The sequence below is a fragment of the Tubulanus polymorphus genome, chromosome 7 (assembly GCF_964204645.1).
Source record: "Tubulanus polymorphus chromosome 7, tnTubPoly1.2, whole genome shotgun sequence".
In the NCBI taxonomy this organism is placed as follows: Eukaryota; Metazoa; Nemertea; class Palaeonemertea; order Tubulaniformes; family Tubulanidae; genus Tubulanus; species Tubulanus polymorphus.
In genome coordinates, this window is record NC_134031.1 from 3,396,184 (window position 1) to 3,414,860 (window position 18,677).

General features: G+C 38.7%; 1 protein-coding gene across 2 annotated transcripts; it reads right to left on the reverse strand.

The window, feature by feature from the left end:
* Positions 1-1,134: 1,134 nt before the first annotated feature.
* Positions 1,135-17,967, reverse strand: LOC141908635 (calsyntenin-1-like). Of its 2 annotated transcripts, none has more exons than XM_074798746.1 (16): positions 17,764-17,967; positions 16,794-16,946; positions 15,651-15,846; positions 13,531-13,739; positions 12,847-13,194; positions 12,231-12,494; positions 10,579-10,757; positions 10,118-10,244; positions 9,404-9,558; positions 8,843-8,994; positions 8,239-8,516; positions 7,492-7,650; positions 6,587-6,732; positions 5,788-5,944; positions 4,745-4,920; positions 1,135-4,207 (listed from the first exon to the last, which is right to left on the reverse strand). In XM_074798746.1, the coding sequence occupies exons 1-16, from the start codon at positions 17,831-17,833 to the stop codon at positions 3,983-3,985; spliced, it is 2,994 nt and encodes a 997-aa protein (XP_074654847.1). In that variant the 5' UTR covers positions 17,834-17,967; the 3' UTR covers positions 1,135-3,982. The 2 variants fall into 2 exon arrangements, with proteins under 2 accessions (XP_074654847.1, XP_074654846.1); XM_074798745.1 differs by having other exon boundaries at positions 12,225-12,494.
* Positions 17,968-18,677: the final 710 nt, after the last annotated feature.

The window sequence follows — 18,677 nt, forward strand, 5'->3', positions numbered from 1 at the left end:
ATTTGCCTTAGCCGATAAATACATTAACACCAGATTCAGCGCGACAGCGTCACCTTACTAATCCTCAGTATCGGCGAAACTTTTACATAACATCCATTATCATTATCTCCCCAAGACCCGCAATAATTGCTCGTCGTTATTTTTTGTACAAGATATACATCGATTTTATCGACTTCAGAAAAGAATTACATATAATATAATGATAATAGTAATAATATATACCATCGATAGAAATTTTGCAGTTTGAAAAGTATGTGAAATCAGAGATGAAAATTTCACCTGCAATCCAGCACAATACAGCTCAAATAGTGTAATTCATAATGAACTGTACATGTATTTGCTATTTACCGATACATATTCTACTGGGCCCACTTTCAGCCTGTTTTTAACTTTAACCCGGGGGCTAACTAGCGACCAGGTTAAAGATAATACCAGTCTTTAAAACTGGGCCCGGATATTATTAATTGGTCAGACAAATCAACCTGAAAAAATGTACATCTTCCACGGTCCAACACTTAACTAACAAGCATGCTTCATCCAGCCTACACCTCTTTGCAGAAAATTGTCACTTTCCGAATACCTGTAGCACGAATATTATATCGTCAGTCAATGAGAGTTTAGCTGCAAATTTCAGGAGGAAAGTTGAAATACCACCAGCCTGTTTGACTTCTAGAATACCGGACCGCTGTCGAGATGAATCATATAAAGGGACATTCGTGTCAACAATATCTAAATGGTTAATTTCAATCTAGAAGGTACATTAGTAAAGCCTTTTTTTTAAGTGACTTGGAGTGTGGATCCACCTCCCACAATACACAATTTTTTATCTTAATCTTCGATCCAGAGATTTTCATTTCTCAGATCGGTTGAATTCAATCTTTCGATCCTTATCAATTCTTTTTTTGCAGTCCATCCAAGATCTTATGTGGAACGGATTCAAATAATAAACCTACATCTTTCCCTTCTGCCACAAAAATCTGACAGCGGTAAATAGCTAAGTCAAATTGAAACTACTACAACGGTCAGCGGCGCACTCGAAGAAGTCAACATGTCACGAAAAAAAAAAACAACTCTAAAATTCGTTTACATCATTGTATACCGATATATCTATATTATATATACATTATACAAGTATTCTAATATAATAATAATCATAATAATAATAATAATCATAATCATGATAAGGTGACTTTGTACAAATTCCAGTCGATGATCGACAGCAAGGAAACATTATTTCGAAGGCTTATTTCGTGCTATTATAAAGCGACTACGCGTGCATTACAAACACATGTACACAACTACGATTACAAAATTTTCATCCCGATCATATTTTCAATCGCCCTCGTGCTCCTCGTCTCACGGGAGTTACCATAATGGCGCCAAATTCCTAACATTCCGTCCGCCTTTTCTAAAATATATATATTCTTCAAAACGGAAAAACGAAGAAGAAATTGACGAATAAAATTCTAAAATTGATTTTCTAAACCGGATTAATTTTTTTCTCGATTAAGATCGCTTACCTAATTCAATCGTTGTGCGTCGATAGTTTATTAAAAATAGAAATAAAAATTTCCTAACAAAACGTATAAAATTACTAAAATAATCAAACCCTCATCGGAGGTGGAAAAATACCCGGTAAATTAAGATATTGTTCGTCTGATTCTGATTTACGATTCAATTCATGTATGTACTCGGTATTGAGAGGTTTTTAAAGGGGCGAAAACTCTCCGTGATTTTTAAATCCATCTTTCTGAAGATCAGCCTACCGTTTACCCTAGCATATGGAGAACACGGGTGAAGAATATTCATTTTTCAGCTTCGAGCAGATCATCGTCGCGTATCTACGGCCTCTATCTCGTTCGATCATAATATATAAGGTCGGGGTATAAATACAAGGTGCGTGCTGAACTATCTCTACGCGAAAAACATTGAAAGCAACGATTACTCATTTCAGCGTCTTAAAATCATCGAATATTGTTTGATAGCTACGTCTACGCTCGTAACGCATCTACCCGAGTAACGCATCTACACGGATAAAATACTCTTAACCGAGTATTCCCCGACGATGACTGATAGAATATAGTCGAAATGTCGAATAAACTCAAGTAACACTTTCGGACTCATGATTGTGGGATTCTCTCTAGATCATCATTGGTTATGGGTTCAATGTGGAGTTAACCGCAAAATCTGTGTTCAAGAAACCGTCCTTGAAAGAGTTTACCGCATGCCACACAACACGACTGCATTTTAGGACTGTAAACGCGAGTTCAATGAAGACGTGTGTAGACGCTACTCGCTGTGAACGCAGGTTCTCGTGAAACCCGCACGCGTTCAATGAGATGCTCGTGTAGACGTAGCTTTATACTTCGGTAAACATTTAAACGCGACATGGAATAAAACGACAACGCTACGTAAAGGTCCCTGCATTTAACGTGCGCGTGAGGTGTCCCGAATAGGTCGACTCCCCGCGCTGTAAGGCGACAAGCTTAATAATAATAATAATCATAATAATGATATTTTGATCTAGAGAAATTCACTAATATTCATATATATTTAAATAACTGTATATTTTTTAACGAATATTTAATCAACAATTTGAAACTCAACGAAAATAGGAGGATCTACGAACCGCGTCGCGCGGCGAAAAGAATCGTCAACTTCTGCGGAATTTAGGAAAGAATTTGTATAATGATAGAAACCCATCGAGTATAAAGCACCAATATTGAATAATAATAATAATAATAATAATAATAATAATAATAATAATATAATCGTAATAAGTCTCTTTTTTCAACCTAATGTAAGACGACAGCTGTAGGTATTCATGAACTCAGAACCGACTCCCCCCAACCCCGAATATATCGATTTCGCAATAAAAATACTGTTAAATACACTAAAATACATACATATATCATATCATATATAGAACTCCATCGATCAATAGAGGCAAGTTTGATCAGTATTATATACAACAGGGCTGTATTATTTCAAAAACAGTGTTCGCCTATCCTGAATTCTAGTTGGGCGAAACGAAATCAGTTTTGACCAAGAACAAGATTCAGTTGCAAAAATTTGAAAAGATCTTCTGAAGTCGTGGATTGACGAGACAACTGCTGACCGATGACACAAACGAGCAACACCGTGCCGAAAGTATGCGGGCTATGCTTTCAATGAAATAAAATTCGGGATACGCGACGAACACTATTTCCAAAATTAATTACAATCATTTTCCTTTCAAGACGACGAATTCAAAGATTTAAGACCTTTGCATCATTAAGTTATAGTAGTAGGTAATATCATGATCACCATGTTTATAAGTACCATTAGGTAAAATGATTCTATTCTTCAACTGAGACACACATTCTAATCGTAATTACGAATGGAATCTTAAAAAAAATTTCAAATAATAATAATGATAATAATAATAATAATTATTATTATTATAATAACATGAGCCGACGGATAGAAGACTTAAACGTGCATTAAAAGATTTTTTGCCTTCGATGCGTGCAATTAAAATATTTCATGAGGCGTATACATCATTTAGATGAACCGAGAGCGAATGATGAATGATACTCTCTCTCTCGCTCGCTCGTGCGGACAACAGGCTCCGTTCGTGACGGAGAAATATAATTTCGCGAGTCAGTCAACATTTCTATGTCATCGGGTAGTGAGATCGAACCGGCGAGGCTCCCCGAACGCCGTCCGCGCCGCGTCTGCTTAAAACGCGTAAATTCCGTCCCAAAAGACAACAGCTTTTTCGAACGAACAAACGAACGACTAAACCCGCGAAACGAGACTACATACATTAAACATACGTGTATAGAGAGTTCAAGGCCGGACTAGGAAGTCCGACGCGGATTTACGTCGTTTTTTTTTTCTCCCGTCTGTTTCGTAAAAGCGATAAATGGACAAAACTACATCAAATGTTTCATCTCGATCACCTCATCGTAAATTAAAACATCGCGACCAATCGCGTTTATTACACTTTATAGTTTTTCGATCCGGGCGCCAATTCGAGCGTCGAATCGTCCCACTCGAGTTCGCCGCGGTGACGATCTTTCGGTTTCTCCGGCGACTCGTCCTCGGAGCTGTCGATTTCGTCGCGGTAGCTGCTCGCGTCGTCGTCGTCGTCATCGTCGTCGCTATCGCTGTCGTCTCTCAGCGTCTGCTGTTCGTTCGTGTCCAACTCGCTGAATTCGTTGAACTGCGAATAAAATAAAATCACATTCGAAAACGATTTATAACGATACGATGATTCACAGTCCCTACAGATCAGTCATTCGTGGATATTAAGATTTACTAAGGAGAAAATTTCAAATTTCGAGGAAGCGTCTGCACCATTTTCACATCCCAATTACAACAGACTCCTCCTCCTGAATCGGAACCGTTTATATCCGTAAACCAATAATTCAGTGGTTTTGTAAGCAAATTTTTATCATTTAATCTACCTTAACTTGGTTTCTAATTTAATAACTGCCTTAATCGGGTTAAAATAAATCCTGGTCCCAACTGAAGTGATTTAGGAGAAGTTAACTGTATAACTTCAAACTTGACAAAAATTTCTAATTGCCTATTTTTCACATTATTGAAGTAATTTTTTTGAGGTTTTTTCTTTATATTTGCATCTTGATGCAAAAAATTAAGGTTTTTTCGTTTCTCCAATCTTGAGAATTCAATCTAACGCAAACTGTTTGTGGAATTTTTTTCCCTTCGACCAATATCTCTAATAATCCGTACGCACCTCCTGTTCTAACGGATTGACCGTGATGTTCAGGGCAGAGTTATCCCAGTCCATTTCGGCGACGTCTTCGACGACGACCTTCCTCTCGTGGTGAGTTTTAATGCGGATGACGCCGAGCACGATCATGAAGATGAGGAATCCGACGCATACAACGATGATCACTCCGGTTCCAACCGCTACAAAATCATCAAAATCATAGCATTTATAAACTGATGAAGTTTAAACTGCAAATTCAAATGATATAATTTCACTGCGTGATCAGTATGATTGCGACACGGGATAATACGTTCTACGTTTTTAAACCCGGTACGATCACTCGGTTCCAACAGCTACAAAATCATCATTTATAAACTGATGAACCAGAACTATCGTGTTTGATTGCAAAGTCTTATGATACGATTTCACTAAGTGATCAGTATGATTGTGACACAGGATTATACGATCTACGTATTCATATCTGAACATTGGTCATAAACAATTGATCGATTACGATTGGGACAGGTGATGATAGGGGAAGGGCCTGAATTTTTCTAATTCCCAGAGTTTTCCAGGCTTTCTACTGTTATATGTATCTTTACTCGAACACTGATAACAAGTTGAAGTATAGCGATTAGGACAGCTGATTGCAAAAAACAGCTAATACAGCTTTATATATAAGAGGCACAGCTGATAACTCTCAGCCATCATTCTAACACGGTAACCACAGTTCCACGAATTCAAAAGTATTTCGATTTTTTATACCATGGGCACATCAATCAGATCATTTTAACAGTGATTTTCAAAGAATTGCAATGGCTACATAAAATGCAAAATGACTTCACCAAATGTTTCCTGAATAAGAGGAAAATGTACCAAATTCCTAAACATTTCCGAAACTGTAAATATGATTTTAAAGCCACAAATTTTTCCACAATTTCTCTCGGTATTGTGGGAACCACGTCCTAAGATAAACTTTCCCAAGATAAACTTTCTTATCGCTGCAACCGACAAAACTATTCTACAACTCAATTCATCATGATACGCGTAATTCTATTGATACTTACTCGTAGCCGGTGATGAAATCGCGTCTTCAACTTTATCGGATTTCGAAATCGATGACATGTGATTATCGGGTTCGATACGATGCTCGTGGTACTGCATGTTCTTCTGGGCGTGATGAGGCACGATGTTCTCGATGTGTTCTTCGTGAATTATTTCCAGCTGCAGAAACAAAATGTCTCAGATGATGATGGGAGAGGTCGACGAAAGAAAAATGTTTTCAATAAAATTTAGAAATTGTACTTTGTCAGGCATTTATTAAGCCGTGGCAGCATTTTAAACTTCTGCCAGTACGTTTGATTAGTAAAGGGAGTTAAGTGACAAAATTGTGATTAACAATTACAAGAACCTTAAAATCAAAGATGTCTAACAGTATTCAGAAAAATTATGCATCTGAACTCAAGTCGCTAGTTAAATTTACAATGTCATAACTTATCTACAATCCTGTTGTTCAAATGTACAAATTCTATGTTCAAATGAACACAAAATACAAATTGTTACCGGTGACTGGATTTGGTAGATTTCTGGAGAGTCCCTTGCTCAAAAATTGGTTCAAGTGGATCACTCATAGCTGACAGATAAATTCAAACTGCACTGGAACCTGGGCCTAATTACTAAGTCAAGTCCAAAAGTGGTCGTGAATACTAATTAAGACTGGTCTCAAGTTATATGATTGGCTATAGGACTAAAGTTGTCTTAGACTGGTTTTACATCTGTGTGCAAAGCTTCCCTCCCCGATCTATCTACATCCAGCGTATCTACATCCATAGTAGTTATATCCAGCAGATACACACACTAACGTACCTTCAACGTGTATTCATTGCTCAAGAATCGTCCGTCCAATATAGCACACTGAACCGTGAACTCCTTCGTGTTGATATCCTGCGGGTGTCTGTTGATGTAATGTACGAGTCCCAGTATTTCCTTGTAATGCTCGACGGTGGCAACGCCTGAATTATATAATCAAATCATCCGAGTCATTCGTAAGGAGTTGTTGCGAAAAACAGCGTTTCATCTTTTCAGCATACGAATACAAGTTATAGATGATCAATACGATCTGTATTTATATATAGCGTGATTGAAAGAGGACGGACAGGTGATTGGTTGAACACAAAGCAGAAATTAAATTCTGTAACAGCTTGAACACATTTTATAATCATTTCATATATAATGCTGGTCAACGATCACAGCTGTTTTCTGAAGATCAAATGATTCGAGACCAACGATTCTCTCGCATTCATCCCCCGGCATAGGGAGTTTAACGTAATGGCCTCACGATACTCGGCCAAGCTAGACCAGTTCCCTCACGGGCATTTGAATCTGAAGGCATCACGACAGCCGTAGCGGTACAAACCCCTGCCCTACTTCACCCAACCATCCTCCTTCACAGGGATTTGATCAAATCCCCTTCCCTTAAAAAGGGATTTGAACCTGATAGGATCACGAGTCTCTACCGCACTACATCCCTGCCCAAGACACTAACTCCCTCAACAAGGATTTTAACCTGAAAGGTGCACAAACCCCTGCCATTGTACGCTTAAGCATCATTGACACCAGACACAGTAGTATTTCCATCCTAGCGACAAAATATCTGCTGTGTATATATCCAGTGGTAACAATTTGTGCCACTAAGAGGTAACAGAAAGTTACGTCTCACAACCATCCAATAAGGATCGACGTAGTTGATGCTAATAAAATCAACAACTAACCTGAAATGATGAGTCCATCTTGTTTATTGGTAAGGACGAGGTGTCTCGATCGGATCAGATTCAACGGAGCGATCAAACGTTCGGTATTCTCGTATTTCAGCGCGGGGAATACGCGCACCATACACGAGTCAAGCATGTTCTCAGGTTTAATGCTTTTATCTGAAATAATCGACGATAACATCATAGATCAATAAATAACTGTTGAAAGAGAGTGAATCAAAATTTCTTTTTCTTCACAAGTTTTTTCGTTTATGAAACAGACACTGGGATGACTCGACCAGGCTCCATAGAGAATGAGTTACTGGTACATCAAATGATAGAAATAGATTGATGGATATGATTATCCCAACACCCTGGGAATAGCAGGAACTCGGAGCATACTTTCACGCCATTACAGAATAGGAGGAGTTTTTGAGGAGTATTTGAGGAGTATTCATGGGGAGGAAAATATTAAAATTCGAAGAAAGTTACATCGCCAGTAACAAGGATTCTATAAATCTTAAGAATGACTCTCTTTGTTGAGTAAGCCAGGAACTATTGTCACAGAGTGAAAACACATCGTCCTTTGAAAAAAATTGCAAGACTTTCCAAAAATCTAAGGAGCTTCGAGAAGTTTTTGAGAAATTTCTAAAACCTAGGGGTCAATGAAAATAAATCTTCACTTAAATAATTTGCAAGGAATCAGGGAGTAGTATAAACCTCGTGAGGTAACGAGGATTCGGTAATATTCCGAGTTGACACGCTTACCTTTCGGTTCGTCCTTCTTTCCATCGGCGAATACTTTACTTTCGAAAAGTTTGGCGGCGAAATTCTTGGCGATCTGCGTTCTGGCGTTCTGGGCCGTGCCGGTCGTCACGACGATGTCGATGTCGGAGAAGATTTTGTCACCGACGTGAGCGAGGGCGTTGTAATTACGAGCGATACGCGGCGGACCGGCGATCTTGATCGACGGCTTCGCGTTGTCTAAAACGAGAATCTGCGCGCGAACGTCAGGGATCTTGATCAATCTGTGCGTCTCTTTACACCTGAAACCAAAAACGAAAACTCAATAATAGATATTCAGTAAAACCTCTCTACAGATCAGGGAATCTAAAATTCCCCGATATTTCCCTGACCCTCGACCGAAACATTCCGCCAAAATTCCCCGATATTTTCCTAACCCTGGACCAAACATTCTCCGATTATAAAATATCCTCAGCGGAGGCTGCTCTTGTTCGCAAAAGGTTCCTTACGCCACTTGTCACCAGCAAGAACAGATACCAAAAATTAAAGTTTTCTGATTTCTCCCTGATTTTCAAGAAGAGTTCGAATTCCCCGATATCCCTGCGGGGGAAGATAAATCCTAACTTACTTGACGTCGGTGGAAATGACGAGATTTCGAAGTCCGTCGGTCGGGAAACGTCGGTAGTTGATATACGCGATGCGGTTCAGTATTTTCCTGATCGCTTCGATGCTCGGACTGTTCAGCGTTATTTGAGACATCTCGCTGTTATACGAGGCAGTCTGTGTGGGTGCACGAACAAAGTAAAACAACAAGGTTTAAAATGTTACAACTCATTAATTTTTCATTGGATAACGCATTCATAAGAAACATGTGGTCAATAGCATTATTATAGCATTATTCGAATTCCCTGAGTTCTACAGGTTGTTGGTAAAATATGTCAAATTCCCCAAGTTTTCCCTGATTTTTTTTCTAGATTTTCCTAATTCCCTGAGTTTCCCAGGTCAGTGGCCATGCTGTAATACAAGAATCAACTGTAGAACTGGTCTAAGTTTCATGCCAAACCGCCTATGAATGGTTTATACTTTCTCATAGCAGACAATAGCTGGGATAAACAGTGACACTATCTGTAAGGTTTTCACTCAAATATTGCCAGACTTTTTTTTCTGAATACACAATACGATCGCTTACCATTCCTCCCTCGAGCATTCGAATATCGTGGAAATCAAGTTTTTCGGCGCAGGTCGTCAAACACCTGATCACGTGATTCGTCTCGGTGGCTTTCGGTAAAACCGACAAACCGGCGAGGTAACCTTTGAAGAACTGGTGCATCTTCTTTTCAGCTCCTGACGAAATACAACACATTATTCATATGAAATTCTATCTAGCATATCTCAACGTTTCAATTAATTAAAATCAATTCAAAGAGTCACTTGTTCCAAGAGAAAAGGAGATGCTGGAAGTTCATATTGTGTTTTAGATTCCCTGGAAGGGTGTCCAAACAATCTAAACGTATCTCCAATATCCCCCATCAGATCATCTTAAAATTTGTTTGCTATCATATTTTCTTAATTTGAAAGCTAAAACAAGCCAATATGGAGCAAATAATGAGCACCCAGCTAACGATACAGTACTGTGGCAATCCGGGATTCAATTCAGCTGCGGCAAGCAAGCATCTGAATAATTTCTAGTGTAATCAATCTGTAAGCTACCCACATCAAACAACTGAGTAATGTATTTTTTGGTATATCTAATTGAAGGCGCGATCATGCAAAAAGACTTTGATTCAGGAGCCTAAAAAGCTGGTTTGAAGTTAAATGAAAGTGAACTTCAAACCACCAGGGCATTGCGCTATCTCTTGAGATAGCTGAAAGAATTAACAGGAATATTAGATGTGGAGCATACCTTGCCAGCAGGCTCCGACCACTAGTTTAGTGCTGTGAGATTTAGTCTGGTGCAACGGCCAGTCGTCAACGACTTCCGGATTCTTCTTATTCTCGACGAACATTTGTCCGTCGACGTATAATCGTACCTGAAAAATAATAGCGACGAATCTAATCAGCATTTCTCTAAAAAACAGCATTCTTTATCTAAAATTCTCTGATACTTCGCTAACCCTTGACAAAATTCCCTGCTTAGATTATATAAGGTAATCATCAGCAGAAGGCTGTTTCTTATCCAGAGGTTTCCCTTGTATAATTTTTGTCACCAGCAAAAACAACAAGACACCAAAAATTAAAATACCCCGACTTCTCCCTTATTTTCAAGAAACAGCCGGAATTCTCTGATCAGCAAAATAAAACCTTTTAAAGGGTCCTATTCTAGAGCTGTGAATAAGTCGAGAGAAAATGAACAAAAATGTTTACCTGTGGGAAATCCATGCTGACCGCGTAATGATGCCACTTGCCGTCGCAGACCTCCGGTAATTTCCAGCGCCATTCGGCCGGTTTAAACACGTTGAACGTATCTTTAGCGTATTCCTGTCTCAACAGCAACACCAGACGACAATTGTGTATATACAACGAATAGTGATGACGGTTCATTCCTGAAATTCAGTTACACAATTCAATCATTGATCAATTATTCAATAGACCCCATTCAGATCAAATCGACCAAAAGTTTGAAATTTTGCGCCCAGTTTTTGGAAAGTTCTACACAAATTTCACCTATCAGGTTAAATCCATACTGTCATTTTTACGAAGTGCCCAGTCCACCCGGGCAATCAGTGTTCTTCGAAAATGACAAGTTATTTGACATAGTACAGTCAAAATAGTGTTTAATCGAAACTTAACTAGAAAAGAAATTATTCTGATTTTTAGAATACGTGTTTTGATATTTTTCAGAGGGAGGAATCAAGTATTACTGGTACCAAGATGCACGAAAACTCATAATACATACAATACATGATATATTGGAATTTTCTCCAAGACAAACGTATATTTTCAATCAATAGCAACATGCTTAACATTGTATTTAAAATCGCCAGATCTTAGTAAACTTGCGACGCGAGTTGCGATGTTAATCGACGGTAAGTTGCTTTTTTTAAGTAACGAGAAAATTATCGAACAGTGGAACACTGAAGCCGCGAACGGTGGCCATAGAACCACGTCGAACAGTAAGCAGCAAGCAACAATTCAGCCATGCTCAAAATTGAATCATCGAGTTAGTAAGTACCCAGTACTTGGATAGAATAGAGCCTAACTTACGGCGCCGCAATCCCGCGAAACACAGAACCATCTAACAAAAGATTGATCGCTACGCAAGAATGTATGAATGTGCACGTGTCCGTAGGGTCGGATTTCATGAACTCATTCTTTCAATGAAGCAACTTCGGATTCGGTTGTATCAATACAGTAAATATTTGAATTCTAATCAGGCAATTACAAGGCGGTCCACTTAAACGGTACATATTAAATTACGAATTAAGTAGAATTATTAGGGATGAACTGATTTCATGGGATAGAGTCAGATCTAACTTCTAAAGAGATCGAGTCCCAACGTAATAGTGTTCCCGGGCCAAGTTCCATTATTGGGATAAATTCAACTCCATGAGTTGAGATCAGGTTTATTTCTGATGTTTTGACTCCAATGAGAGTCAAATTTCTGCAGAGATCTACCGGAGATCAGTATAATATGTTCAAAAGTTTAAAACTATTCGATTTTAAACAACATATATCTTCAATGTTTCAATCTAGGGAAACTGAAAGACCAGGGTCCAGAAGAAAAGGTATTTCTCAGATAGCGAGAGACCTCTGCCGGGGTACCACCCTCGGATTTACATAACATATCTTCGAAGAAATACATCCTCCAAAAATATGCCATTTTCAAAAGGGCGGGTTTCAAATTCACATTAAAAGATCTCTGTTCGATAAAAATGGCTGCCTGAATGATAAGGTAAGGCAGACATCCGGACCCTCGAGACCGACCCATAAACCCGCCCCTGGCAAAATCGACGCGTCTTATTCTGATGGGTGGTGATTAATAGCATTCCCATGCTGAGAATCGTATGTACCTTCACCGTCTGAACTGCACAGTATCTGTTCTTTAGCTCCGTGTTTCGACGAGGTCGCGCGCACTCCGCCGTGCATCATCCACATCATGATCGTGAACCGCGGCGCGATCTGGTGGCTGAGCATGCCGTCAGGCACGACGATGTGAGTCGTTTCGCCGTCGAAACGGAACATCTTATCGCTGTCAGCGCCCTCGTCGTGCGGTACCGACTTCGTGAACGTGTTGTATATGTTCGCCGATGGAAGCAGATCGACGACTTCTGAGTGCGCTCCTGAAATATATTCACATGTCATTGTTTAATCAATTCATAATTGTGTGATTAACATTCAATTGATTTGTTGCCCGCAAATTTAGCCTGATGATTGTTTTTAAGCCACTCTATCCAGAGCTATCTTCGCAGGTTCCTTAGTCCCCACAGCCCACTGAGCCCCATTCAGGGCAATATTAGCAGGTTCAAGGTTTCTTAATCCCCACCGCCCACTGAGTACCATTCAGGGCAATATTAGCAGGTTCAAGGTTTCTTAATCCCCACTGCGCCTCGGCTGCTCGGCTGCTGCATACCTTCTACGGTGATAATGCTATTGATATAAAGCGATCCTAATGATATAAAGCGATCAACTTACCACAAAGATGTCTTTGAGACTGTATCGAGTAGGTATCACGATCGCAACCTTTGCCGATGTGCTGAGCTCCCAAACTGATTTTGATCGACGCTTTATCCAACGTACAATTCGTCTTGCACATGTCGAAACGCGCGTCCTTCGCGAACGGCAGACGTCCGCTGCCGGCTCGGTATTTGATCGGATCCGTCGCGATACCCTTCCAGCCTTTCACGCACGCCTTCACGATTTTGAACGTGACCATGACCGGTTTGGACTCGCGGCCCGAGCAGTCGGTCGCGACGACGGCGATGATGAAATTGTGGTGTTCGTCGTACGAGATTTTCTTGCCGGTTTTCAAGCGAATGTTTCCTGAAAAAATATAATCCACATTTTCATAATTTCAAAAAATTCCTAAGATCAAATTATAAATTATCGTCAGTAGGGGCTGCTGTTCTATATCAAGAGATTCCTCGAGCCACTCGCCGACATTTTAATTCTCTGATTTTCCCTGCAGGGCATATAATAAATCTTGATTTTCCCTGAACATCGAAGACCCATTTCATATCAAGTAATGGTAGATAACAAGAGAGGTTCGTGATGAATTTTTACTGAGATTTCTGCAATCCTCTACGAAATCAATCATTCGAGCAGTTAACACTAACCGCCGTTATCGAAATCTACGAAATCGATCATACAAACACTTACCGCGGTTATCAACTTTAAACGGTACGTCCGGTGTCAATATCCTGTAATCGCAAATATTGCCTTCATCGTCGACGCGTGATTCCCGAGCCCGGACGCTCACGAGTGGTTTGTCGGCCGGCTGCGGAGTCCCCTCTTCGAGATCGATGCGGTACGCGTCTTTATCCCACCTCGGATTCGGGTATTCGACGACCTTTATATGGACGGGCATCCTGAATAAAAATACGCGACGTATTAACGAAATTATCATTCTTGTATCTATTATAACGCATTGAAGTACTAGCTCACACCACCAGATGGCGTGTGACTTATAGTCCAAAACGAAGTTCATTTTTAATAGATCTAACCCGCATTTTTAAAAATAATTACAAATCAGAATATTATACTAATAAAATCATAACCCAACACTATGTACAAATGAAAAAGATAAACCCTTAACTGACCATATACGGTCACTCTGACCATATCGCATCGACGCATTACCAGTAAGTTCACCGGATATACGCCAACAGTAGGTGCTGCCCTCTGGATACTAACTACAATTAACACTAGGTGACATTTCGGTCGACGATTGAAATTTCATCCACGTAAAACATTGATGATCTATGGAGAAAGCAGCCACATATAACACCTAAATATGGCCCTAGTTAAGAAAGGCGTTAAATCTAACTGCAATTAACTGATATCAATCTCAGTGTTGAGTTAACAAATAAAAACCCACAGTTACATCTGTCATCATCAGAGGACCAAAAGAAACTGTTAAATCTATTTTTCAAATCAAATTAGGCCTATAAAGCTTCAACGAATTGGAGTCTCTCCAGAGACTATCCTTTTAAATTTGCCAAAAAATTGATCTTATCATCTATTCACCATGTCAGAGTCTAAGGGCTATTCTACATTTATAACAAACAGTAATTCAATACGATTTCATCGTTTATTAATATTCAACGTAATTGTATACTTTATCTTCGAGCTCTTGAAATGTGGTTTTCAACATTCTGTGTTATACCAGTTTCTTCTTACATTCAAGTTCCCCAAATCAACAAGGAATTCAATAACAGTATGGAGCACTTTGTGGGAAAAACGTCATACTTCCCGATTGACTATTCTACTCTATTCGGGAGTTTCCTAAGAGTTATCGATTTTCTTCAGAGAACAAAAATAGATTTGATTTAAACGTTGTAAGAAATTGAAGCGCGGGCTACTACAGTACTGAAACCTCACTCGCCATAGTAGCATTACCGATACCCTACGGGGAACAACGCGAGACATTAATTATGAAGGTTTCGTAAGATGAATAATGAATTTTAAGCGAGATATTTCAATGGAGAAGATTGATTAATAGTTAATAATTAAACAGCCTCGGAAATGTATAGGCCTATATGGTAACGATCGGAGTAGCAATGAGCTCTTAAGCCTTATCATCTATTTCCAGAAATAAAATCACCAGAAAATTCAACTACTGCCACTCGCAAATGCAGACTTTATTTTCAATGGACACGATAAAACTGAAATGAGATTTTAGGCGAAGATCGAAACCCAATAATTCAAAACGGTGAAGTAGAACCACGTATAGAACCACAATATCTCATTACGTAGATTGCCATTAAAGTGAGACATTCTTCCCAATAAACACTTTCACGTGTAAATTACCCCCAGCGGGCAACAACGCCACAGAAATGAACATTAAACGAGGTTTTATATACGCTGTTGTATTAGCGGCGTTAAAATACCAGCGGCTCTACGTTTCTTTCGAAAAACGAATTTTCGTTTAAAAAATTTTCAAGAGCTCTCCATTACAGAGATAGGTCATACATTACCAACAGAAAAATCTATTTTCTATCGAAATAGAATTTTAACCCAAATTGAATAAATTCATTTCTAAATTGGCTGTGACAGGGAATAAGGTGTAAAATTTACCAGAACTTTTGGGAAACCATTAGACAACTACTATCTCCAGCGAGCCATGTAAGGGAAAGGTGCTGTCTCTGAATACGGGTCTCACATCTCGAGACCAGGGGCATTCTACGCGCCGACTTTGAGAGAAAAATTCCGTAAGAACTTTTCTGCCATGACAAAATCATTTTCTATTCTAATCTATATTGTTCCCAAATTGTACTTACGGAGACTCAGAAATCTTGTTAAGGGGAGATCCACAGTCGTAGGCAGCGACGTCGAAAGTGTAACGAGAGTTCTTTTTGGCGTCGAGTGTTTTGCCGGGCTCGAGTTTGATGATCGCCTCGCCGGTTATATGATTCTTTAATTCGATTTCGAAAGGTACGCCGGCCACCGATTGGATCACGTAACCGCAAATAGCACCTGAAAATTCAAAGTACGTTCATTGGAGCAATTTTCTATCTCATAATAAGGGAAACCTCGATCTTACTGTGGACCCTATATCACCACTTATCTCGCTAGAATATAACAAGCCAATTAAGATTTTATTTATTTTGAAATAAATTTCATCTAGTTTTTAGTTCCCCACATAAAACATAAGACAAATTGTAGGCTAATCGAGTGACCCCTTATAAATCACATTGTATTCGAATACGTTGGGTTCAAATTGGAAATCATCGGATATACATTTTTTTCAAAGTTCAAGTTAGATGAACTTTACTACTGTCACCTGTCTATTAGGCTTATAGATCTTGGCATGGCTTAAAGGTCAAGTAGGCCTAATCTTTTTATTCAAAATCAATACTGATGAAGCAACAATTATTGGCATATTTTCAAATTTCAGTTAACTGGTCATAGGATCCGTAACAAAATGGCCTTAACAGTTCAGGGAATCCTAAATTCCCAGATATATCCAGATATAGATCCCCCGACTTTTCACCAAAATTCTCGGATTGAATTTAAAAAGATATTCTCAGTGCCAGCAAGAGAAACACCAAAAATTTAAATTCCCTGATTTTCAATGCAAGTCAAAATGCCTGATATTTTCAAAAATACATAGGCCTATAGCCCTTCTCAAGACAAGACGCTCTGTAGTTTTGTATCAACACACTGTAGTATGGCATCATTCGTGACCTGTCTTGAAAAGGGGTAGGCCTATAGGCTTTTGTTAACGCAAAAATGTTTGACGCATTAAATTCAACGTGAAAAATAAAACTGTTCTTCTATGAATTATCAATTATTTGAACTCTCTACCCGAGGATTCAATCCGACATTTTCCGTGCATGAAGAATAATTCCAGAACTGATTTTTCCAACTCGAGCTGGGGATGGTTCCTAAATTTCAGTAGATTAAGATTTTTTCCAACGTACCTCCGCTGCCTTCATCTTTATCCGTAGCCCTAAGCGGAGGGTCCAACTGTACGAGTCTCTCATTTTCGCGAATAACTCCATGGTACGCTCGAACCCGATTACCTTTCTTATCAATAGCTACCAATTCCGGTGCATAGTCATTTTGGACAGGCTCTGCAAATGAAAAAGACCAGAATTAAAAATTCTATTTTTGGCTCAGGCTACTAGACTGTTTCCTAGAATTTAATACAATTTAACTATTGTTATACAAAAGCATAGTTTTTTTCACTCCCCCAGATAAACTTTCATACAATGTTAACAATAGTAGGAAAATACAAACGAGGGTTTCCCATGAAAGAGTGACTCACTGTGCATCAGTCCTAATCTAATCCATTATGTGTCAGAAATTTGATTTAGGATTATTCATGTAGGCCTATTCTTTATGTATTAATAAGTCTTATATAGTAAAATATCTCTGTTCAATAAGAAATTCTTCTTGTTCATAAAACATATATTTCATTAATTAAGAATGAGTATCAAGTGATACAGTCAGTCAGCGAGCGCACTTCTGACAAATAAGCCTATCGATATGCCATGGCCTCGATCAATCTATGAACCATTTCAATTTCAGACAATGAAATTTTGTTCGATAAAATGAAGACATAGAGTATTATCTAAATAATGAATACAGTAACTTCAAAAGTAACTGCCTAGTGCCAAAATCTGAAGAAAAAAACATCTTAAGCGAATCAGTGAGTGCTCTTTGACTTTGGTCTCAGACAATTTTATGACCCCATTTCCGAATTCATTTTTGAACCGTTTCGATTCGAAATCGTTCTCAATCTTTGATTACATAAAAATGAAGACATAGAATTCATCTCAAAAACTAGATTACTTTGAAAATAACTGCCGGAATCAGTGGAAGAATCACTTTGAAACGAATCGAAAATCCAACTTCGTGTGTGGTAGGTATTGAAAAATAGTCACTTACCCGATGTGGCCGATACGAAACCCAGGCATAAAATACCCAGTAAAGCACTACACCACGCGATTCTATACATCTTCGACTATATTCTCATGTGTTTGTGTAGTGCGAGAAACGTTTATTTAAACGGCTAAAACCGTTTTCTAAAATCTGTCTTAAATCCCGTGTATTACGCGGATATTCCGTCTTTCAATATGGCCGCCGTATTTCTTGTTGATATATCCACGATATGTGACGTAATTCTGACAGAAGCTGATCGATCGTTCCATCAACCGCCCCTCCTCCTACTCATGGAACTCCCTTTTAATGTTTTTATCTTTAAACAAATCTATCCCTCACACAATGCTCTCGAGTTCGAAACGTCGTGTCATCCGTTTCTGATTTTCTGAATGATAAATCTTGCTTTTGAATTTTAAATCTGTTCCTGGGTTTTTTATAATCAAATTTTTCCCGATAAATCTATTTAAACTACAAGAACTAGGAAAATTTATCAACATTGGCTAATACATTTGATAGGCGAGAGTAAGGCTCAATTAGTTAATTGTTTTCTATATTGGCATCCCTTTTGTAACCCTACTATTATTATTTTAACTTTGAATCCTAAGGTGATCTCATCGAGACCTGATTTTACGTAGGTATCGATCGGGTGTAGATTTTTTTTTAGATTGCGGGTTTTTTATTGAACATGGAAAATTTGTATAGGTTTTTGCTTTTCAGTTTGAATTGATAATTGTCTATACATTTGATAATCATGTTTCAATTTGGATTAAATACACCGGGAATCAAAAGTTATCAAAAATATGTTCTTTACAATTTGTGCCCTCAGAATTCTGATTAAAACCACTAAATACAAATGTCAAAACTAAGAACTATTGATATCCATATAAACGAAAAGCTCACGTCAGTCTCTATAATCAATT